This window comes from Peromyscus maniculatus, chromosome 11, assembly GCF_049852395.1.
Source record: "Peromyscus maniculatus bairdii isolate BWxNUB_F1_BW_parent chromosome 11, HU_Pman_BW_mat_3.1, whole genome shotgun sequence".
NCBI classification, from domain to species: domain Eukaryota; kingdom Metazoa; phylum Chordata; class Mammalia; order Rodentia; family Cricetidae; genus Peromyscus; species Peromyscus maniculatus.
The window spans coordinates 39,477,904-39,502,306 of record NC_134862.1 but is presented as its reverse complement, the minus strand read 5'-3'; the positions used below and the strand labels follow the sequence as shown (position 1 = coordinate 39,502,306).

The window sequence follows — 24,403 nt, the reverse complement described above, 5'->3', positions numbered from 1 at the left end:
CTCAACCCAAAGCAACTTAGCAGAGGAAGTGGTTTATTAGGTCTCACTTCCATGTCCATTACTGAGGGAAGTCAGGGCAGGAGTCCAAGAAAGAATTTGAAGAAGAAACCATGGAGGAGCGCTCTCTGATGAATCACTCTCAGGCTGATGTTTAGCGAGCTTTCTTATACAGCCCAAGGCCATCAGCTCAGGGAATGGTGCTGCCCACCGTGGGCTGGGCCCCTTATATCAATGAAGAAACAAGCCAGATCCCTATAGACATGCCCACAGGCCAATCTGATCCAGGGAATTCCTGAACTGAGACTTCCTTCTTGAGAGCCTTTATGTTGTGTCAAGCTGGCAGCAATTCTAACTATGACATTTAACATTTGAACACAGTGGTGTGTCCAGACATCTTTACAATAGGCTTTTATTCTAAGTAATTATGGGATATTAGAGGACCATGAAGGCTCAACTTACAGCTCAACTTTTCTTGTCCATGTAATGCCTTATTAGTATGTGGTCATAACTTATTTAGTAGATGTCTCAATTCTATGGTCCTTTTGCAAAAAAAAAAAAAAAAAAAAAAAAAAAGAAAGAAAGAAAGAAAGAAAGAAGGAAAGAAAGAAAGAAAAAAATTTATCTTAACATTAAGTGGATTTTTCCAGCTGTAGTTAAGAGCTGAAAACTTATGGGAGACCAGACTCCAAGCCTTTTAAAATTCCTCTTCATAATAACAAGGAAAAATGTGCTACATGCCATATTGGGGTTACCCTATTCTTAAGCTCTGTTTTTATGTCTTGTGTTTATTCTGATGATTCATGGGTCCAGTGGTGGGCCACATCTGTCCTGTCAGCACTCTTTCTAGGGTAAGCAGCTTTGTTCCCTTAATGTTAGCTTCTGTGGTTTCCGTCATACACAGTCGGTGCATCTTCTGTAGCAGTGCCGAATGGCACAGCCCTTCACCGTGGTGCCGAAAATGAAGCTGGATACTCAAGGGTCTGAGCTGACACAATAGGCACACAATGCACTGAATCCATCAGATGGGCAATCAATTTGCCTGCATTACCAGAAAGGACAAGGGTGTGGTGAGAGGGGCTGGGCAGAATATTGCCTACATTTGTGCTGCAAATGTTTCTGCATGTCTGTGAGCATTAGCTTCGTTCAATCCCCTGCTTTTACCACCTGACTGTAGCACCTCTAAGTTCATGCACTTAGAGGATTGAGAAAGGAGTTTCTTTTACTAGACTGACAATTCCTATTTCCCAGGGCAATGCTGACTTGCCAAGCGGATGTCAATACACCAAAGCTTTGACCAGCACACTGTGGTGACTCAGCACTCCTGTGGTCATTGCAGGGTCTTCTAGTACAGCTATCAGGGAATTTCTGAGGATAGGTCAACCATCCCACCTCTGAACACAGCATAGGACCTTAAATTCTCTTTTCGACATCAGAATCTGAGCGAGAGGTAGTGGCAAAAATGAAACTTTCCCACTGGACTTCTCCAGCCAATTTCTTCTTTCTTATCATCCCTTGAAATATTTCTTGACATGGTTTGTAAAATCTGTGTCCCAGCTCCCATGTCAATATATCCCTCTTACCTTTAAAAAACACATATCATCATTACTACAGAGGATACAGAAAACACACAACTATATCCAACTTAGGAATGCAGATTAGGCAGACCAAAATGCCTAATGGTAGGAGAGACCTGGGAGTCTAAACAATAGTAAAACATTGTGCTTCAAAGTACAAACCCAGGCTCCAGGCTCTGGAAGATTTGAGAAGAGCCAAAGACACAGAGGTCGGCCCTAGAAAATATGTTCCATTACTCAAATTTACTTCCTGTTTGTAGAGATCACTTAGTTTTTCATTGACTAATGCATACATCATAAATGCACTTCTGCTGCATATTATTGAATATGCTTAACCTTGCAGTATATGCCTTAATCACAGATAGTTGAGTAACAAGAACAACAGAGTCTGGAGAGATGGCTCGATGGTTAAGAGCATGTGCCGCTCTTTAAGAAAATCAGGGTTTGCTTCCCAAAACTCAAGTAGGATGCCCCCCCCACGATAACCCCTGCTCCAGGAGAGCTGATGCCTTCTTCCAGCCTTTATAGACACTTGTACATGTGTGCATGCACACACATGGACACATGAATAAATTAAAATAAATAATAAAGATTTTTCAAAGAACAACAAAGATTCTTGTTACTCTAACACAACCTAGGCCTATCATTTGTTTGATAATCACTTTCTACTAAAAATATACAATGATAAAATTGATCATATACACTTTCAGCAGAAGGCTGGAGCTACCTTTTGGTCATGACTTGTCCCACGTGACTCTTGATACAGAAGACTTTCCGGGTCTGGATGCCCACTCCACATGTCGCTTCTCCATTCCAGCCAATGGTCACATTGAGGGCAGTCACCAGAGTATTTTCAGAGCAGGGACCCCAAGCAGATGTCTCCCAGTAGAGCTGTGTACAGGAGTGATCATTGCACAGGCGGTACTCTTGGAGTTCCTGACTACTAGGGCAGGGCTTCCCACCTGTGAAAATATTAAATGAGAAAGAAACCATTAATGATGATGATGTCATTCTTGCTTTTGTTTTTCTGTGACTAAGATCAGATGTCAATTTCCTATGTCACAGCTGATGGAGAGTGGTACGCTCTTGTCTCCCAATTTATAGACAGCAGGTGCATGTCCAGCAGAATATAAAATTAATTTGGTCTACTATCCACCTATGGAGTGGAGTACACGTCTCTGATATGAACTCCAAAGAAATCAGCTTTTCTTTGGATGTTATTTTGTTTGCATAAGCTAATCAATGAGATAGACTAGCCCATGACCTTGGAGTGACACTATGTCAAATGCACACTATACAAATGTGAATTGGTGACGTGGAATAGGCTGTGACCTTGGAGTGATATTATGTCAAGCATACACTGTACATAATTCCCTTTCTTAAGGAAGATGTTATGTTTCTTAGAGTGCCACTTTTAAAGTGCTTATCTTCCATGAAGCATTTTACTGTGATTTGAGAAATCCAAGGCATGTATTAAAATCTGGCAAGAGAAAGCTCATCTTAAATCCTGAAATAGTTCTGACAACCCACTCCGCCCTGGCAGGGAGACCAGGCAGATGTTCACCTTTAAACCCTTGGCTGAATCAGATAACCAAACTTCATTACTATCTATTCTTTTACATTTTTATTCCAATGTAAGAAGCAGTGTGTCTCTGAAGTATTGATCTTTCCCTACTAATCCACACCACAATGTTTTATTCAGTGGGACAAAATAGCCCAGATGCATAGCCTTCATTTTGTTATTTTTATTCTAATACTAATCTTTCCCCCTTCATTCTAGAAAAAAACAAAGGCAGGATGTATAAAAGCAGTTGCACTTCAAGATAACAAAATTCTCTTTACGATGACCCTAGCCCTGTTTCTCAGGATCACAGAGCTGAAATCTTGTTTAAGATGTTACTCACAGCTGGGGTCCCACTGTCCCGCTCCTCTAAGGGAGCCAAAGACTGAGGCAGCAGGGAGGACATGAAAGGAACGGCATATGTTTCTGGGGACAGAGTCCATTGCTGGGAAGGATGGGAATGAATGTTCCTTTAATTTGTTCTGAAGTTGTTTTTCACATCCCCATAGCACCTTTTACCTTCTTCAAAGCTATTTTCGTGACTTTCATGTTCCTTCCCTGGCCCCTGGCACTAGGTATTCTGGAAAAGGAAACCAGGACACAGATAAGTACCTTCCAAGTGTTATTGGCAGTTCTTGGTGGGAAAGCCAGGTCTCCTAATTCCTGCTTTGGAACTCTTTATACCACATAGGTCCAATTATATTCCCAGTTGCATAGGGCACCCGAGCCTGGATGTGTGACCATACTTTTCTCCCTTCTCTAAGCAGTGGAATAAAAAGAGTAACTAAACTCATTAGACTGGGACATTTGAGAGTTTGGGCTAAAGCTATTTCTGTGGAAAGGTGAGCCCCACATAGATAAAATAGAGGTCTCACAGAAAAGAAAGCATGTGTGGAAAAGAAATGGTTAATGCACATTTAAAGAGCAGAGATCACCATGCATGACAAGAATGTCGCAGACACTTATTCAATAACAAAACTTTCAGTGACTTACTGAATCTGTCACTTACCTTCTCCAGCCAAAGCCAGGACAGTCCGCGTCCTGGTTTGTTTGCCATCTGCATTTTTATTTGAGCAGGACTGGGAGCAAGATGACCACACCGTCCACTCACTCACCACACAGTCCATTCGGCAGGGAATATCACAAGCCATCCGTTCAGGAGGAGGCGGCACTGGGCAGAGACTCCCTGATACTTCTTCTCCTGTAACCAAAGAGTTAGAGACAGTTTCTTAGTGATGGAAACCGAGGCCAGTCCAAGGAATTCACTGGTCCGTTGCTTTTTCTATTATTATCCTACTTTGTCTTGGAAACCTTCAGTAGATGTCCAAGTTATGAAGTATAAATATGGAGGTACCTTCAGCCATCTATAATGTTCATGTCAAGGAAAATCTGCCAAGAAGTAATATGATATTTAAAAAGTAGATAATATGGCCAAATTTTCATTTGTCATCCTTTATAGGGACAAAGTTGGCTTCTTCTAGAAACAATTTAGCCATGGATGGCTGGAGCTAAATATGACTGACATGCTAACGGCAGCTAGATGGAAAGCATTCACTCATCTTCAAAGTGGAGACCAGGGTGCTCTGAACATCGCAATTGATGCCAACCCTCATAATCCACTCCCTAAAGGAGAGTTTCGTCATCCCAGTTCTCTTTCCAGTGTGTTTACCTCGAAATATCTAATATCTAGCAAGAGTGCCATATGATTTTTCTTCTTTTGTGCCAAGGAATAAATAATCTAATTATAGTGGAAAGGCCTGTGGCTGAAATTGCAGACTATGTTGACAAAATTTGAAAGCCAGGCACAGGTCCTTCCTAACACATTTGGTAATAATCCGAACAACTTCCAAATAAATAATAACTGTGCTTAAAACCAAGGTACAAAACATACCAAATATCAAAGATTACCGATTTTGCTCTTGACACTGGGTCTTTAGTGTCCCTCTGTAAATAACATTGACAATCCTTTGATATCATATCCTACTACAATTTTTGTAACTTTTAAAACAAGGCAGGATTGTGCTTAACACCAAGCCGATGGTCAGAAAAATGGGATCATTTCTAAGTTACTTTTCATATCTCAAAAGATAACAATGGTTTCTTGAAAAAAAAAAACACTTTCGGATTGTTTATTTATCATTATGACAAATTTCTTAGATATAATGGTTCTCTTCTTCTCCCCGCCATCCATTCACAGTCTCCTCATAAACAGGGGACACAAAGAATAAAGGCATCATTTATTATTTGAAATAACAACATAAAATGGGGGATGACAGCTATAGGAGACAGACAGTTTTGTCTGGGTAACTTTACAGTTGGGAATCTTCCTGTTGTGATGAGTCTGACGCTCGAGAATAAGTGCCGAGGACGTGAGGATTCACCCAGCACCTCCTGGGTGCAGCCTGTGTATTTTGCATACATCACACATTTGTTCGAGGACCCTTAGGAGAAGAAGCTCATGGGGGGCTGAATGCTGTATTTCAGTTCACAGATAAGAAGTCAGAGGGTCCGAGTGGAAAACTGGCTCATGGCTACCCCTGGAACAATTGGGACTCACGGCTAAACCTCTAATTCCTTAGCTTCCATTATCCCATTATCTATGCTATGTCTAATCCCCTGGAGGTGGATATCCCTTTCTGAGGAAGTAAATAAAACAAGCTGACAGGAAGCCTGCCTCAAGGAGAAGACAGTGTGTGGTGAATATCTGCATTCATATTTGTAAATGAGGCCAGGCTCATTGCCCTTGAGGTACAAATAAAATTTTTCAAGCATATTATGAGAAGTAATAGAGATTCCAGCAGATAATCAAGCTGAAAGCTCAGTTCCAATCATTCTTCTCTCGGTCTCAATCTATTTTCAGGTTGAGTCCACACAGTGTACCCACCCCCTACACACACACACACACACACACACACACACACACACACACACACACACAAAGTCATCTAGGGGCAGCTCATTCCCACATGTGGAAGCCAGCAGGCCGGGGGATGGGGGAACCCAACCTACATCTAATCAAAATTTAATTCCCACTCTTGTGAATAGATTAGCATAATCATGACACAAAGCTTTCTAAGGTAATGGTTTGCAAAGAACATTTCCAGGAATAAGAGATACAGAAATCCTCTGAAATGTGGAAGAGGTGGACGGTGCATTGAGCAGTACTGGGTTAAACACAGGGAGTGCTGTTAGAACTGACTACCTTAACAGGATATTGACAGTGTGAGCGAACATCAGAAATTTCCCAGGAAACAAATGGGGTATAGTACTCTACCACAATAGTACATCAATGACCACACAGCCTCCTTTTAGGAAATGTCTCTCTAAAATAAATGGCATATTTTTTTCCTGTGCATTATATTTAAGAATTATGAAATTGGCTATTATTCAAAGGGTGGAAACTAAGAGCAGTGACAGCAATGGAATAAAAATGCAGACTCAGTGTAATGAACCTCCACAGAGCTCATGTTCATGCTCCAGGTGAGCTACGGACATGCAAAATTAAACTGAGTCCGAAAGTAAGTAGCAATTAAATGATGCAGACAGAAAACACTGTCGGGATTCATGACAGAGAACCTGTTGGAGTTAGGCAGTGTCATGATACGCTTTTAACAAGAAGCAGAGATAGGCAAAGATCACAGACAATGAGGGGAGGGGATGCCTCAGGAGAGGGGAGCACCCCAAAATGCACAGAGTCAGGAAAATAAAGTTGTGTGGAAGGCAGACAATGCCGGTCATCCCCAAGATGAAAACCCATACATTGAGACAGTTACTTGCCATTATGTTCTAATGGATAATGAAAATGGGTGCACACATTTTCACTTACCCACCTTCTTTAAACTCCCAGTTGCTCCACCTTCTCATGATCCAGACTTGACCTCCTCTCTAGCCATCATACATTCATGACCCTCATCCTTCACTTCAGGTTCTCATACACTTTCTAAAACAAAGCTGTCTCATGAACTGATACACCTATTACTGGTGCAGGGCAATGACAATATACCCAGCAACATTCTAATAGATTGTCCTTGCAGGACATAATACAGATCTGTGAACAAACAGATCAGAGTGGCTTTAAGGAAACCAAACCAGTGGTCAGAAGGAGTCCCCGCAATTCTCATGTCTTTTCATGTAAGCAACATCACTAAAGAAAGGTCACACAGGGCATTCTAGCAGCAATGTGTCCCAGTCAAGTGAGTATTGGAAAGAGAATTGTAACTACCAGCAATAAATGACCTCTCAAGACCACTCAACTTCCTTATTTTCCATTATCTCATTCTAATAATGAAATAAAAACATCAATTTTCTAGGAGACCCCAAGGATGATGGATTACTTAGACAACACACCTAAAAAGTGGTATAACACATAGTAGCCTCTCAAAAAGAAGGGCCCTTACAAGATGTTATTTGCAAAATGGTTAACACACATGCACACCCACTCATACATGCACCCTCACATACATGCACACCAATAGACAAAGGGTCTTTTCATTCGATAAATCTCAGTTTTTATCTTGTAACCATGGAATACACTAGCTTTACCTTTCTATTGGGTACAAACAGTGTTTCTATAGGCTCACATGAATGACAGAGATATTTATAATAATCTAACCCATTTTGTTGATACAATGAACTAGTAAACCCTTCAAAATCCCATGAAAGCATCTGAGCCTGAAAACCTCACCCCCACCTAGGTTCATGTGCTCATGTTCCCATTGTGCATATTAAGCCATAGAGGGAGAAGCATTCAGGATCTCTTATTTATTGTCTCTTAAATGGATGAGTGAAATCAACTGACTCCAGGTATGTGTGGAAGACGCAGCAACTTATGGAAGAGAAGCCAACCCGTGAGTGCTGAGTATTCATAAGCTCTGAAAATTTAATATCATAATAACAGAGGTATGTTAGAGCAAGACTGAATTCATTTTTCAAAGAGATACAAAAATGACTCCCAGCCTTCACCAAGTTCCCTGGAATCAATGTTGATCAAGACTATACTGTCACTTCTGAGGAGACTTCCCAATCTATTTAGTGTCTGGGAATCTTCTGATCTCATCACTTATTAATAGAAATTCAATATGATGAAATTCTATAAAATTAACTATTTTAAGCAGACAACCTGGTGTTTTTCAGAACATTCACAGTGGTGTACATTAAAAATATTTTCATCACTTCAAACTTAAGGCAAGTTTCTAGTAACCTCTTGATTGTCTTTTCCCTTGGTCCCTGGAAATTAAATAAAAGCATTTAGATCAAACATTGGCCTCCAAATATGCCAATATATGCATAGATTGTGTTCTTGTCTGTTTCTCAGTACAGTGCTATTGAATAACATTACTGATTTATTTTATTTTTTAATTATTGTTTGGGTACAGATTGTCGCTAAGTTGCCTAGACTGGATTCTAACCTGGGATCTTTCTGCCTCAATTTCCTGAGTAGCTTGGGTTACAGATACCCACAACCACACCTGGATTCAGCATTAGCTATTAGTTAAGAATTTGTATTTTCCAGTTCCAGTACATATACTACCTAATTATAAATTGCAAATAGTTTACTGAAAGTTCTCTGTGGCCACCAAGTAAGAAACTATTCTAAACAGAACACTATAATAGTTACCAAAAAAATAGTTGGTTTTTTGATTAGATGAATATAGTTAACATATATATGTTTTATTCAAATTCCTGTGTTACAGTTCTATGCCCCCTTTTATGATAATAAACAAGTAAATAACATAGCATAAAATTCTTGGTTTTGCAACCTAGATTACAAGTGTTCAAACCAATAAAAGAAAAGGAAAAACAACAGGAAATATCCCCATAAAATATGCAATATGATTTGAAATAGAGGCAGGCATTTGGTTATCATGTCAACTGTGAGCTACTTTCCTCTCCCAGAAATGATGCTCGGTAGCTATTTTATTGATGTTTCTACTTGTATACTACTGTACAATCTGTAGAAAATATTGAAGCCATTATCAAAAATACTCTACATGTCATAAAATTTTTATGACCTATTTAAATCTCCGAAAAGAATGCCAATAAATGCTGATTAAATGCTTGCCAACAGTAGAGCACACTATCAGCAGACTTTCCAGAACAAATTAAGTAGAAGACATCTGTGTTTAATTCCATATCTTAAATCTAAATGCTACCTCCTGAAAACCAAGTTGCCTCTGGCCACTTCTAGACAAGGATCCTAATCAGATAAGGAAATGCTTATATGTCAATGCAATAAAATATGGAGCCAAAGCTTGGGGTGGGGGGGGGGAAGCAGATCTTATTTGTGACTTTCTAAAATCATCAGCAATATGACTGGGCCTTGTGCTTGCCTGTTTCAGAAGTTAACATGTCCATGTATACCCATTTTACATACACAGAGAGAGGAACAAAGAAACTTCATGGTATTATGCTACTAATAATAGTAATGATGAGCACGTCAACAGCAATGTAGAAGTAGTAATAGAACTAACATTTAGGGACACTTACAGTGAGCTCAGGCAGCCATTCCTATTACCAATAGTGCTTTATTGACTAGCCACACTAACATCATTGTTTAGTTAGCACTGTTGCTATACCTAAAGCATAAGGAAGTTTAAAAACTTGGATTTTTAAAAGTTTACACCTAGTGTCTACACTAAGCCTGTAATCAGATCTGTAAAACATCGTGGGCTAGATATAGTCTTATCCATTCTAATGTGTTGTCTACTGGTTCACATCCAGGAAGTGTCTTTTTCTTTACATTTTTTCAGCTGGCAGCAAGCCATAGGGAAGGGAGTTTGGAGAATTTATTGTAAGGCCACTCATTAAGTGAGTAAAGCAGAGACTTGGCCCAATGAAGAAGATGCCTTGATTACATGGCCCAAGTAACATGGGATAGATAGGACAATGATTTCAAAAAATAGAAAAGGTAAGTCAGGAAAAAGAAAACAAAATTGAGAGTGGGTAAAGATGAACCCACTGGGAAAATGCAGACCGTCAACCAAACAGTACAATGTATGATGCAGAAGATAATATGAAAACCATGGGAAAATATATAAGGATATATAAGCAGGTTTGCAAAATAAAAACAATGAAACTCTAATCACTGATCATAAAAGGAGAAAGAGAGAGCTAAGTCTAAAATGAATCCAGAAGATACTCCAAAAGAAATGCTAAAATGATAACATTTTAGGTAAGAAATGATAATAAATGAACAAAAGATATTTTCAAAGTGAATGTGCTTATGAAGGCCAGAAGTGGCTAAAACTTAACACAGTGAAGCAGGCAAGATGCCCTTGAGAAGCCCTTCTACCTAAGCTGTTCCCAGTCCTGATGCTTACAACACTATCAAGACAGCAGCTTTGAGCTTGTAGAAAACCCCCAGCACTGTGGTGATATTGTGTTCCCCAAAACATTGTGCACCCTAATAAACTTATCTGGGGTCAGAGACAGAACAGCCACTAGATACAAAGACTAGAAAATGGTGGCATTCATACCTTTAATCCTAGCACTCCAGAGGTAGAAATCTCTCTGGATCTCTGTGAATTCAAGGCCACATTGGAAACAGCCAGGCATGGTGACACATGCCTTTAATCCCAGAAAGTGAGCCTTTAATCCCAAGGAGTGGTGGTAGAAAGCAGAAAGGTATATAAGGCATGAGGACCAGAAACAAGAAGCATTTTGGCTGGTTAAGCTTTCAGGCTTCTAGCAGCACAGTTCAGCTGAGAGCCATTCCGATATGAGGACCCAGAAGCTTCCAGTCTGAAGAAACAAGACCAGCTGAGTAATTGGCCAGGTGAGGTTAGCTGTGGCTTGTTCTGGTTTTCTGATCTTCCAGTTCACCCCAATACCTGGCTCAGGTTTGATTTTATTAATAAGAACTTTTAAGATTCCTGCTACACAGCACTATAGTGCAATCAGCTGCCCCACCCCCAGGCCTTAATAAAAGAAAAGACAAGCATAGTAGATATCAGTGAACTGCATGACACACGTATTTAAACAGGAGGAGAGCCGTTAAGGGGCTGCACTGCTCTTGCAGAGAAACGGGACTGTGTTTAGTTCCCAGCATCCAAACTAGGTGACTCACAACCACCTGTAACTCCAGCTCCCGTGGAGTGACTTCTGACACTGCACTCATGTTCACACACCTGCACACACCCACCTATCACCCACCCATGCCATGCCTGTAAATGAATAACAATAGACTGTCAGAGTTCACAACAATTCCACAGGGCGGTCCCTTTGGCAGATGATAACCTCTACTTTTGCGCAAGTTAAAATAACTGTGCAAGGGTACATGGAAGTTCAACAGGAGAGCTGGGGTCTAAGGAACTAAGCTCTGGAGGTCATGCCTGAGTCAGGACACTCCACCATCTTCCACGCTCTCAGATTTGGTATCTAGACCTTCTCTTTCCTCTCAGGACACTGTCTGCACTGTCTTCTAGCTTCACAGGCTATGTCTGGTGGGAGCCAGTCCACTGGAAGCGTTGCCACATAGATGCTTTATCAAGTTTTCCTCGAGGTGAGAAGAGCTGCCAAAGTCTGGGGATGGAACCTAGGATCAAAGAGGAAACTACAAATGTTCCAAAAGAGGCACACAAAACACACCATGATGCCCAAGTGCCGAAACTTCTGTTTGCTTGGGTCTGTTCACATATTTTTATGAGGAAATACGCACTGTTTTCGTATGCGTGGGGAAGGTTGAAAATGTCACACTACGGCTTCATTCTGAAGGAAATAAAAACTTTTATGAAGTTGAAAATGGTATCGTTGAGCTCACAGCTCCCCATGTGGTGAGGTGAGCCCAGAGTAAAGGGTTTCCATTCAATGTCACTTAGCACCACGTGGCAAGGCACATCTTTTGGGAGTTAATGCACATTACCAAAAAAATCGCTATTCCTTTTGATCTTTCTTCTTCTGATCTCAAAGAAATGTGTATGTGCCAACGTTGGACTTCCTGGAGAAGTTCACAGGGCCCCTGAATGAGCCGTTTCCGTTTCACCTGTCTTCTTTGTTTGGGTTGGAAGCACCACGGCAGCAGACAGGACTGCTGTCTTGGGTTCCTGTCAGTCTCAGATCTCTGTCCGGTCCACACATTTCATACACAGCTACATCCAACCCTAAACAAGTGCCTGTTTCCTGACCAGTCAGCATGCAGGGGTTTGGAGCTCACTTCACCACGGGCAGGGAGCAGCCACCAACTCAAGCCTGTTTTGTGCCTAAACACTGTGCCCTTGCTTTTGCACTAGCCAATCCTAAACCTTCATGCTCACATTTCCTTTCCATGCATTCCACATACGGAATGGCAGGAAGCATTTTCTGTGTTCTCTGTGTCTTCCCAAGGCTACTATCTCATGATCGAGGAAACCAGAGCATGTAGCTCTTGGCCTATGCTAACATTCCAAGAACTACAGCCCTCTCTCTTTATATCTCCACAAGTCTAGTTCCTATATATATATTAAAGCTGTTTTCTGTATTTTTATATCTGAGATAATGGTCAGGATTCCATGTTTATTCACTGACTAGAAACCTGTTTGTAGATAAAGGATAAAAACTCTTAACTTGACCCAGGCATTGTGGCATACCCTGTAACTCTAGAACACAAGCAGATCAAGCAAATGGATCTTGATTTCAAGGACAGTGTGGGCTACAAAAGGAACTCTAGGCAACTGTGAGTTATACAGTGATGTCCTATCTCAATAAAACAAAAAATATCCTACCTTTTCTAGACACAATGGATGGCTTAACATGGGAATTATATTGTCTAAAAGGCACAGAAAAGGACATAGAATGTCTCAAAATAGGGTCTCTTGATACCCTCTTGATGTGGAAGTCATGTTTCTCAAGAGTCATATTATATCTTTAAGCTGAACAATTTAAGACACATGAGTATGAACAATAAGAGAACAAATAACCATCCTCTATAACACAGTGTCTGCCTTCAAAAGGGAAACATTGAAACAAACAGTGCAATGTTGGAGGTCAAGGGGGTGGTGTAATTATATTTTAATTAAAAATAAACAGTGCAATATAAAGTAAAAAGTACACAGTGTTTGCGTGTGTGTGTGTGTGTGTGTGTGTGTGTGTGTGTGTGTGTGTGTTCAGTTTTTGAGATAGGGGCTTATGGAACTCAAGCTGGCCTAAAACTCATTAGGTGGCTGAGGATAACTTTGAACTCCTGATTCTCCTGTCTCTACCTCTCAGGTTCTGGGATTGCAAACACATGCCATTTAATGAGGGGGAGTGACATCTGGTCAGATTGTCTTTGACACCCACCAAAACATGACCTTGAAAACTTAAATTTCTTCAGGCCCTAACTGTGTGCAATAAATGCAGAGAGAGACTGACTGTCATCCCCGGTTATGTTATTGGGGTTGGTGATAGATCAAAGAGCTAATGCGAAATAATACTTGGAAAATTGCAAAGTACGATTTATATATAATGTGACTTTTTATTATGGGTGAAAATGAGAAAAATGGCCATTCCAAAGAGAAAAATGATCTGGGCCAAAGATATGCATCCCAATTTTGTCCTAGATGGGAAACTTCCAGGAGAATTGCAATTATTTTGAAAACATGAGTAATAGCTAGTTAGCAAGCTGTGTGGAAAGGATTATACTAGCTTCAGTAAGAGGTTTACCTTTAGAAAGAACTCCAGTTGCTTGGAATTTTTTTTTCTAATACTGAAAAATCAATACTTTTAAGTTAGACCAGACAAGTCAATAGAATAAACTGATAGCATGTCAGTGACGAATAACCATCCATCTGTAATTAACCTTCAGGAACATAATTAAGTGCCCATACATGGGGAATGTATCACAATTTAATTGCACAATTAAGAGGTTTTCAATTTCTCTAGCTAACACCAATGGCTAAGAGCATTCCTGACCACACCATTGATTGCTTTTCTGTCAATAATCTAAAAATGGGAAAATAAAGTCAAGGGGTATGAATTTCATGAAGATTATCGTAGAAAGTAATTGTAAATTTGCTTTTACCCTTTTATTTATTATCACCCATAACTTTTTAAATTGCCACACATAAATTCACTTTTTGTATTGTTTAGATTTTATATGTTTTAGAAAGTGTAACTTCTGGCATAGACCATGATATAAGCAATTCTGTCAACACATACACACACACACACACACACACACACACACACACACACACACACACACTCCTATCTCGCCTGTCTGTCTCCCTCTCTCTCCCACCTCCCCCTTCTCTGTCTCTGTCTCTGTTTCTGTCTCTATCTCTCTGTCTGTCTGTCTGTCTCCCTCTCCCTCCTCCACCACTCTCTGTCTGTCTGGTCTGTCTCCCACATTCCCCCCCATCTCTCTCTCTCTCTCTCTCTCTCTCTCTCTCTCTCTCTCTCTCTCTCACACACACACACACACACACACACACACACACACACACACACACACACACGCTCTACTCCTTTCCCATTCCTAACCCTTGGCAATAATTGATCTGTTCTCTGTCCCTTTAGCTTTCTTTGTGCCCCAAGAATGTCATGCAAATAAAATTATGCAGCCTGCATCCCTGAGGTCCTACTTCTTGTGCTTAGCCAAGTGCACATGGGTTCATCCGCTCTGCACCCCTATCAATAATTCATCCCTTTGGCTGCTGAGTGGCGCTGGCTGTTTTATGTGGATGTGGCGTATTTTGTTTACCCACTTCCCTGCTGAAAGACATTTGGGTTATATTCAGGTTTCTAAGAGTATGAATAAAGCTGCTGACCAGGTTTTTGCGTGAATAAAAATTTTCATTTCCCTTGGGTAAATAATTAAGGGGGGGGGATGCTGAGTGTTGATTTATAAAGGATTAGCCAACTGTTTCAAAGCCTTCTGCCATTTTGCCTTGCCATGAGGACATGGTGGGAAGCCTACAGCAGGATTTACTCTATAACCCGATGCTGTGTTGTTGGTATACAGTGACAGCATACCATATTGTTAATTGTAACCTGCACAATTCTAATGGCTTATGATCTTAGCTTTTCATGTATTCCTCTTCCACCAGAACATCTTGTTTGTTGCAGGACCTTTGCAATCTGACTTATCATTTTAATTAGCCTGCTTGTTTTTACTGTGGTGTTATGAAGGGTCTCCATATATTCTCCCTAGATGCCCTATGTTCAATAGGATTTTCAAACATATTCTCAGCCTATGGTTTTTCCTTTCGTTTTCTTGACACTATCTTCCATAAAACAAAGGTTTTACCTTGGAAAAGTCTATTTTATCAATCTTTCCTTCAACTTTGGATTACCTCCAGGATGTGTGAGGCTATTGTAGAAAAACACATTTTCAAAACAGTAAGGGAATATATATACATATATATGTGTGTACATATATATATTATAATATATATGTATGTGTAGAGGGAGATATTGTATATATATTGTATATATGATATGTGCACATACATGTTCATGTGTACAAATATATGAGCATATATGTTTCTATGTAACCGTGAAGGCCAGATATTGACACTGGGTGTCTGCCTTGATTACTCTAAACATTTTTTGAGTCAGGGTCTTTCACTGAACTTGGAAGTTTCTGATTTAGAATGTGTAAGTGGCCAAAAAAACAACAACAACCCTCTATGGATCCTTCTGTTACCATATCCCCAGTGCTAAGATCATAGGTATGTGCCACCATGCTCAGCAATGTATGTAGGCTCTAGGAATCTGAACTCAGATCCTCATATATGCATGGCAAGAATTTAGTGACTAAGTCACCTTTCCAGAACAATGTAAGATTTGTCTTTGTTGCAAAAAAATATTGAAATGTACATATTAGGAGCTAGAATTTAATAATCTTTTCTGGAAGATGTTCTCCAGATTGTCCAGGTATGCAACTAACACCAGCCTTTACATGTGTTGCTAAAACCCACTTTTTTTCTATGACCAAAAACTGCTCCTATAACAACTAAGAGCCCAGCATCAAAAAGATACTGGCAGCAAGAGCATGAAATGAAAACTGCTCTGTTTGTCATGACATCGTGTAGATTTCTTTTAATATAGTCTATCACGCCTGTAGAAAGGATTTGTCTTCTGACATCAGACTTACAATGTCAGTTACATAGGTCTCAAAGAACCAGAGAAAGCAGTAAACAGGAAGTAAAAGGAAACATATTTGTCTATTTCTAGTACTTTTAAAGCATCATGTTCATCCCAGCTCCCTTCAGTTCAAGTTTCTAACTCCCAAATTACCTAACAGGTAGTATATTGCAGTGACTCTGGAGTCAGGTTTTCTGACTTAAAGCCCCTCGCTGCATCAATGCTCCAGATATAAGCCAGCAGGGAAGACTCCTGCAGGCAGGCATCCCCACCAACACCCCCCATCAGACCCTGCAATCTACAAGACCCATTTCCTGCCCCAAACCCACCCATCCCCTTGTTATTGCAGCAGTTCCCTGAGACACAGACTCCACCAGCTCTAATTGGACCAAGAAGACCAAGAGCTTTGATAGGACCAAGAGCAGCTCCCTGACACACAGACACAGCTAGCACAGGGTGGACCAAGAGCAGCTCCCTCAGATACAGACACCTCCTGCACCTATTGGAGGAAGAAATGAGTAGATGCCAGTGCAAAAATACATACAACAACATAAAGAACAATATGTCACCACTAGAAACTAGGAGTCCTACAACAGCAAGACCTGAACATCACAATGTAGAAGAGGCAGAAGAAAGCATCCTTAAAAATAACTTCATGAAAATAATAGAGGCCTTTAAAGAGGAAATGAATTCCCTTAAAGAAATTGAGAAAAAGACAAACAAAAAATTGGAAGAAATCGATAAATCCCTTAAAGAAAGTCAAGAAAATGAAGAAAAAGCAATTAAACAGGTGAAGAAAACAGTTCAAGACCTAAAAATCGAATAGAGACAATAAAGAAGACACAACTGAGTGAACGCTGGAAATAGAAAATCTGAGTAAATGAACAGGAACTACAGATGCAAGCATAGCCAATAGAATATACTATAAAAGGCCAAACCTAAGAATAATAGTGAAAGAAGAAGAAGAAGAAGAAGAAGAAGAAGAAGAAGAAGAAGAAGAAGAAGAAGAAGAAGAAGAATTAGAATTAGAATTAGAATTAGAATTAGAATTAGAATTAGAATTAGAATTAGAATTAGAATTAGAATTAGAATTAGAAGAAGAAGAGAAAGGAGGAGGAGGAGGAGGAGGAGGAGGAGGAGGAGGAGGAGGAGGAGGAGACAACCTAAAGGCACAGAAAATATATTCAACAAAATAATAGAAGAAAACTTCCACAACTCAAAGAAGGAAATACCTATGAAGATACAAAAAGCTTATAGAACACATAAATAGATTAGATTTCCCCCAAAAGTCTCCTTGACACATGATAATCAAACCATTAAACATATAGAATAAAGAAAGAATATTAAGAACAGCAAAGGAAAAAGGCCAAGTGGCTTATAAAGGCAGACCCATCAGAATAACACCCAACTCTATGGTGATACTTTATTTGTACTAAAATGTTATTTGTATGTTAATAAATAAAGTTGCCTGGGGGTCAGAGCTATTAGCAAGCCATAGGAAAACTGGGCGGTGGTGGTGCACGCCTTTAATCCTAGCACTTGGTAGGCAGAGCTAGGTAGATCTCTGTGTGTTCAAGGATACAGACAGCATGGAGACACACGCCTTTAATCTCAATACCATAGAAGACCTGGAGGTCTGTACAGACAGGCAGTGACAAGATGGTCATGTGGTTGGGTTTACAACCAATGAGAAGGCAGAACAGAAAGTCTTTATAAAGACAGAAACACAGGAAGTAGGTCTCTTTCGGAGAGGTAGGACCACCGTGAGAGGAAGGGTAAGGTTTTTAGCTCTTAGCTCTGACCTCTTGGCTTTCTTCTTTGCATTTGTTCTGTGTTTCTTATTTAATAAGATGGTTGGTTACATCTACACAACTCTGAAATAACATGGAGACTCTGAAAGCCAGAAGGTTCTGGGCAGACATAATGCAGACACTAAGAGACCGTGGATGCCAGCCCAGACTACTACTATACCTAGTAAAATTTTCAATCACCATAGAGTGCACAAGACATTCCAAGACAAAACCAGATTAAAACAATACCTATCCACAAATCCAGCTCTATGGAAAGCACTAGAAGGAAAACGCCAACCTAAGGAAGTTAGATGTACCCACAAAAACACAGGTAATAGATAATCCCACAGCAGTAAATCCCAAAGAATGGGAATACACACACACTACCACCAAAAGATAACAGGAACTAACAATAACTGGTCATTAATATTGCTTAATATCAATGGACTCAATTTGCCTGTAAAAAGACACAGGCTAACAGAATGGATATGAAAACAGGATCCATCCTTCTGCTCCATACAGGAAACACACCTCAACTTCAAAGACAGACACTACCTCAGAGTAAAAGGGTAGGAAAAGACTTTCCAATCAAATGCACTTAAGAAGCAAGCTGGTGTAGCTATCCTAATATCTAACAAAATAGACTTCAAACTAAAAGCAATCAGAGGAGATCAGGAAGGACATTACATATTCATCATAGGAAAACTCTATTAAGATGAAATCTCAATTCTGAACATTTATTCCCCAAATACAAGGGCACCCACATAAAAGAAACATTAATAAAGCTTAAATCACACATCAAACCCCACACACTAGTAGTGGGAAACTTCAACACCCCACTCTCACCAATGGACAGGTCTGCCAGACAAAAACTTAACAGAGAAATATGAGATCTAAGAGATGTTATTACTTAAATGGACTGAATAGATATCTATAGAACATTACACCCTAACACAAAAGAATACACCTTCTCAGCATCCCATGGAATCTTCTCTAAAATAGACCATATACTCGGTAACAAAGCAAGTTTCATCAGACCCTCCAAAATGAATAACCTCCTGTATTTTATCAGGCCACCATGGCTTAAAGTTTTCAACAACAATAAAAATTACAAAAACCCTACAATCTCATGGAAAATGAATAATGCTCAAATGAATCACCAATGGGTCAAGGAAGAAATAAAGAAAGAAATTAAAGATTTCCTAGAATTCAAGGAAAATGAATGTACAACATACCCAAACTTATGGGACACTATGAAAGTAAGGCTAAGAGGAAAATTCATAGCACTAAATGCCCACATAAAGAAGTTGGAGAAATTTCACACTATCAATTTAACAACACACCATAAAGGTCAAGAACAAAAAGAAGCAAACTCACTCAGGAGGAATAGGTGCCAGGAAATAATCAAATTGAGGGCTGAAATCAATAAAATAGAAAGAGAAATATACTGTGGTTGATAAATTGTGCATCCCAATAAACTTATCTGGGGGTCAGAGACCAGAACAACCACTATATTAAACATAGAGGCTAGGCAATGGTAGCACATGCCTTTAATCCTAGTATTCCAGAGGCAGAGATCCATACAGAGCTCTGTGAGTTCAAGGCCACACCACAAACAGAGCCAAGTATGATGATACACACCTTTAATCCCAAGACTTGAGATCTCATGTCTTGCTTGGGAAAGACACACACCTTTAATTCCAGGAAGTGATAGCAGGAAGCAGAAAGGTATATAAAGCATGAGGACCAGGAATTAGAAGCTTTTTAAGCTTTTAGGCTTTTAGCAACAGTTCAGCTGAGATCTATTTAGATGAGGACATAGAGGCTTCCAGTTTGAGGAAACAGGATTCGCTGAGAAGTTGGCGAGGTGAGGTTAGCTGCGGCTTGTTTCGTTTCTCTGATCTTTCAGAGTCTACCCCAATACCTGGCTCTGGGTTTGTTTTTATTAATAAGATCTTTTAAGATTCATGCTACACAATACAAAGAATCAATGAAATGAAGAGTTGGTTCTTTGAGAAAATAAACAAGATAGACAAGTCCTTAACCAAACTAACCAAAAGGCAAAGAGAGAACATCCAAATTAACAAAATCGGAAATGAAAAGGGAAACATAACAGACCACAAGGAAATCCAGAGAATCATCAGGTTATACTTCAAAAACCTGTACTCCACAAAATTAGGAATCTAAAAGAAACAGGCAATTTTCTGGATAGGTATCATATACCAAAATTAAATCAAGACCAGATAAACAATTTAAATAGACCTCTAAACCTAAGGAAATAGAAAATGTCATTAAAAATCTCCCAACCAAAAAAAGCCCAGGACCAGATGGTTTCAGCACAGAATTCTACCAGAATTTCAAAGAAGAGCCAATAACAATTCTCTTCATACTGTTCCACACTATCGAAACAGAAGGAACACTGCTGAACTCTTTTTATGAGGCTACAGTTACCCTGATACCCAAACCACACAAGGATGCAACAAAGAGAGAATTACAGATCAATCTCCCTAAAGAAAATGTGTACATATACACAATGGAGTACTACTCACAGTAAAAAACAATGACATCATGAGGTTTGCAGGCAAATGGATGGAACTAGAAAATATCATCCTGAGTGAGGTAACTCAGATTCAGAAAGACAAACATGGTATGTACTCACTCATAAGTGGATACTAGAAGTAAAGCAAAGGATAACCAGACTGCAACCCACAGCTCCAGAGAAGCTGGGTAACAAGGAGGACCCTATGAGGGATGCATGGAATTCCCTGGGAAGGGGAAATATATGAGATCTCCTGAGTAAACTGGGAGTGTTGGAGGGGGGCAATGGATGGTAGGGGATTGTGGAATGGGAGCATGGGGAGGTATGATGGTCAAGCTGGAACAGGGGTGGAGTGGTGGGAGCAATGAAGGAGATATCTTGATAGAAGGAGACATCACAGGAATAGGGAGAAACCTGGTACAAAGGACATTCCCAGGAATCCACAGGAATGACCTCAGCTTAGACTACTAGCAGTGGTGCAGGGGATGCCTGAGCTGGCCTACCCTGGTGATCATTAGATAGATTGGTGAATGCCCTAACTGTCATCACAGAGCCTTCATCTAGTAACTGATGGAAACAGGTGCAGAGAGCCATGGCCAAGCATCAGGCTGAGCTCTGGAAGACCAGTTGAAGAGAGGGAAGAGGGATCCTATGAACAAGGGCCATCAAGACCATGATGGGGAAACTTACAGATACAGCCAAACCAAGCTAGTGGGAACTCATGAACTTTGGACCAACAACTGTGGAGCCTGCATGGGACTGGACTGGGCCTGCTGCATGGTTGAGACAGTTGTGTAGCTTGGTCTGTTTGAGGGGCCTCTGACAGTGGGAATAGGATCTATCCCTAGTGCATAAACTGGCTTTTTGGAGCCCATTACCTATGGTGGGACACCTTGTACAGCCTTCATGCAGGGGGAGGGCCTTAAACCTGCCTCAGCTGAATGTCCAGGGCTTTGCTGACTCCCTATGAGAGGCCATACCTTTTAGGAGGAGGGTATAGGGGGTGGGCTAGGTGGGAGGACAGATGAAGGTGGGATCTGTGGTATGTGGAATGAATAAAAGGTTTCTTAATAAAAAGAAAAGAAAAGAAAGTCACTCCCTGTCACTTACTTGATGATTCTATTTAACTTCTCTTTGTCTCAGCATTTTTATTGGTCCATGAAGTTAGGTTTTACAGAAAGACTTTGAGACAAGAGAACTCTTTGGTTTCTATAAAAATTCAATAATTTGAAGTGAACAAAAAAAAACTTAAGATGGAAGATTAATTCAACATAATAATATAATAATTTGAAATAGAATTTTGGTAGTAACATGCTCAAAGGAACAGGATATTTTGATTTTAATGCATTCACATTCCTAGTCCTCCAAGAAGCTTGCTTCTCTTTGAATAAAGTACAAGAAAAACAAGATTAGGTTGTTTTTTTCTTGAATTGTTAGTCAGATTATCATCACCATCATCATCATCATCATCATTACTATTTTGCAGAAAAACTTTGAGGCAAGAGAACTTACCTCATAATCTTACACACTTTGGCTACTATAAGAACCCAACAATTTGAAGTAGAAAAGAAACAAACCTATGCAATAGGATGAATCACATACCTATTGCATGCCCACCATCCCAGAAACCATGTTTTTAACAGACATTGTATTTATACACTACACATTACAGAATGTATGATGAATGTGCACACTTCATTAACATCTAAGAGTCCTTCCTGTTAAGAATATCACAATAACAGAGTATACAAAAGCAGGCCAATTTCATTGACTATATAATTCTTGGGTGACAATGATGTTCCTCTTTCAAAAGCACTCTTGGTATAATTTTCCATATTTAGTCCTCTGACCATTAAATGGTTCCTATTTAATTGTAGAGCATGGTGAGGTCTAATGATGGGGAACTCACTCACAGCTAAGGAAGAACAGCAGAAACCATGGAGAAATGTTGCCTTGTGCCTTCCTTGCAGTCTCACACTTACCTAGCTTACTTACACAGCACAGAACAACCTGCCCAAAGAATGGTGCCACCCACAGTGAGCTGGGCTCATTGGAATCAATCAACAATCAAGACAATCTCCCACAGACAAGGTCATGGGGCAATCTATTTTTACTCAGCTGAGGATTCTCTTTCTGAGTTACTGTAAGTTTGGCAGCAGAATAATAAGTCTCTCATGAAAATTCTGGGAACTAGTGAAGACCCTGTAATAATGAGAGCATCCTGCTTTTTCCAGTTTGCTTTGTAAAATTACTTCACATGTAGATCATAACATCGTAGGCTGGAGGGCACATACATACACTAGCACTCATCCTGTCCCACTATTTTTAAGATCTCAGGTTTAAACAGTGTACAAAACTTCATGTTTTTAAAAGTTTTGGTTAAGTTGTTAATGAAATAAGACAGATGCTAAAAATTACAACATCAAATAGAAACTAAGCAGATGATAATTGGAAAGTGGAATAGCAAAAGAATATACATTGGATACACAATTCTAATGCCACATATCACAACCAGTAACAATTGGATGTCTGCACCAGTAGACATGTTCCCACCCTGAAAGCAATTCCACATGGCAGAAGGCTGAGGACTTCTCCTGTAAAGTTTTAAGTAGGATAGGGTTTTAGTATCATATTAAAACTGATCATGATACCATTTCCTACTGTAAGAATCCTAAATTGCAATAGCTTATTCATCTGTCTTCCAAAGTTAATCATTACAATCACTGTTTGATGTGATTAACATCCTAGCCAATATTATGCAATTCAGAAAAAAAGATACTAAGTTTAATATATAAATAAAATATGTGGTGAGATATTTCAAAATAAAAGAGTAAATGTTTCAAAACTACAAACACCTCATTCCATCATTGCTGACTCTATTCTTCATTTCATAATAGTGACATTTAATTGAGATGGCATGCTTGCAGGAAGGGTAGATGAAGATCACAGACATATGAAGCCTGTATACTCCTTTTTCCTTCTGCACTGAGACCAAAGAGAAACCTGTTTTTATTTCAGGAGGTAAATATTATTCTATTGGATGTCTGTATTACTTAAGAGGTCAGGTTCTTAATTACATCATTAATACTTATGCTGACAGTTATTGCTTGCAAGACCCTGTTTCATTGGAGACAATTTAAGAACATTAGACATCTATGATCATTTATCTCATTCTAAATTACCCACTGGCTTAAGTAAATAATTTTCTAACTCTTTTAGATCAGCAATCATCAACATGTGAGTTGCAACCCCTTTGGGGAGTCACATATCAGATATGTGCATTATGATTCACAACAGTAGCAAAATTACAGTTATGAAGTAGCAACTAAATAATTTTATGGTTGGAGATCACCACAACCTGAGGAACTATTTTAAAGGATTGCAGCATTAGGAAAGTTCAGAACCACTACTCTACACTTATAGACTAGTATTTATCTCATTATTTGTGCACAGGTACATTTACTTTCTGAAATGGAACAAACATCTGACCCAAACATAAAAGTCATATCACATATAAAATTTCTATAGCACCCACTTTGACAGAAGAGAAAGTGCATCATATAAATTTCTGAGCACCTGGCCTGTAATAAGTATTTAATAAAAGCAAACTAAATCAGAGTCAGTCTGATCAAGGTAAAAAGATGATTTAGCATCTGAGACATCTCTTGGAACACACAGAGCACTAGTCCAAACAGAAAAAGGTTAAGTGTTTAAATTTGCCAACATCAGTATATCTAACCAGCATTGGCAAAACTATAGTTTTCAGGCAGGTGGGCCTAGGTTTGAAGTCTAGATTGCCCTTACTAATTGTGCATCTCTGGACAAGTTATGTCCTTTTTCTAAGTGCTGGCTTCCGCATTTAAATAGGCCAATGGTTATTATACCACTGGAGTTATGT

General features: G+C 39.6%; 1 protein-coding gene across 1 annotated transcript in view; it reads right to left on the bottom strand.

Moving 5' to 3' along the window:
• Positions 1–24,403, bottom strand: part of Thsd7b (thrombospondin type 1 domain containing 7B) — an 852,383-nt gene that overhangs the window by 376,171 nt on the left and 451,809 nt on the right. Inside the window, exons 8-9 of the mRNA XM_042258057.2 lie at positions 4,145–4,336; positions 2,302–2,536 (exon numbers count right to left, since the gene is read on the bottom strand). Of these exons, the coding sequence (XP_042113991.2) occupies positions 2,302–2,536; positions 4,145–4,336 (427 nt within the window). The remainder of the gene's footprint in view (positions 1–2,301; positions 2,537–4,144; positions 4,337–24,403) is intronic.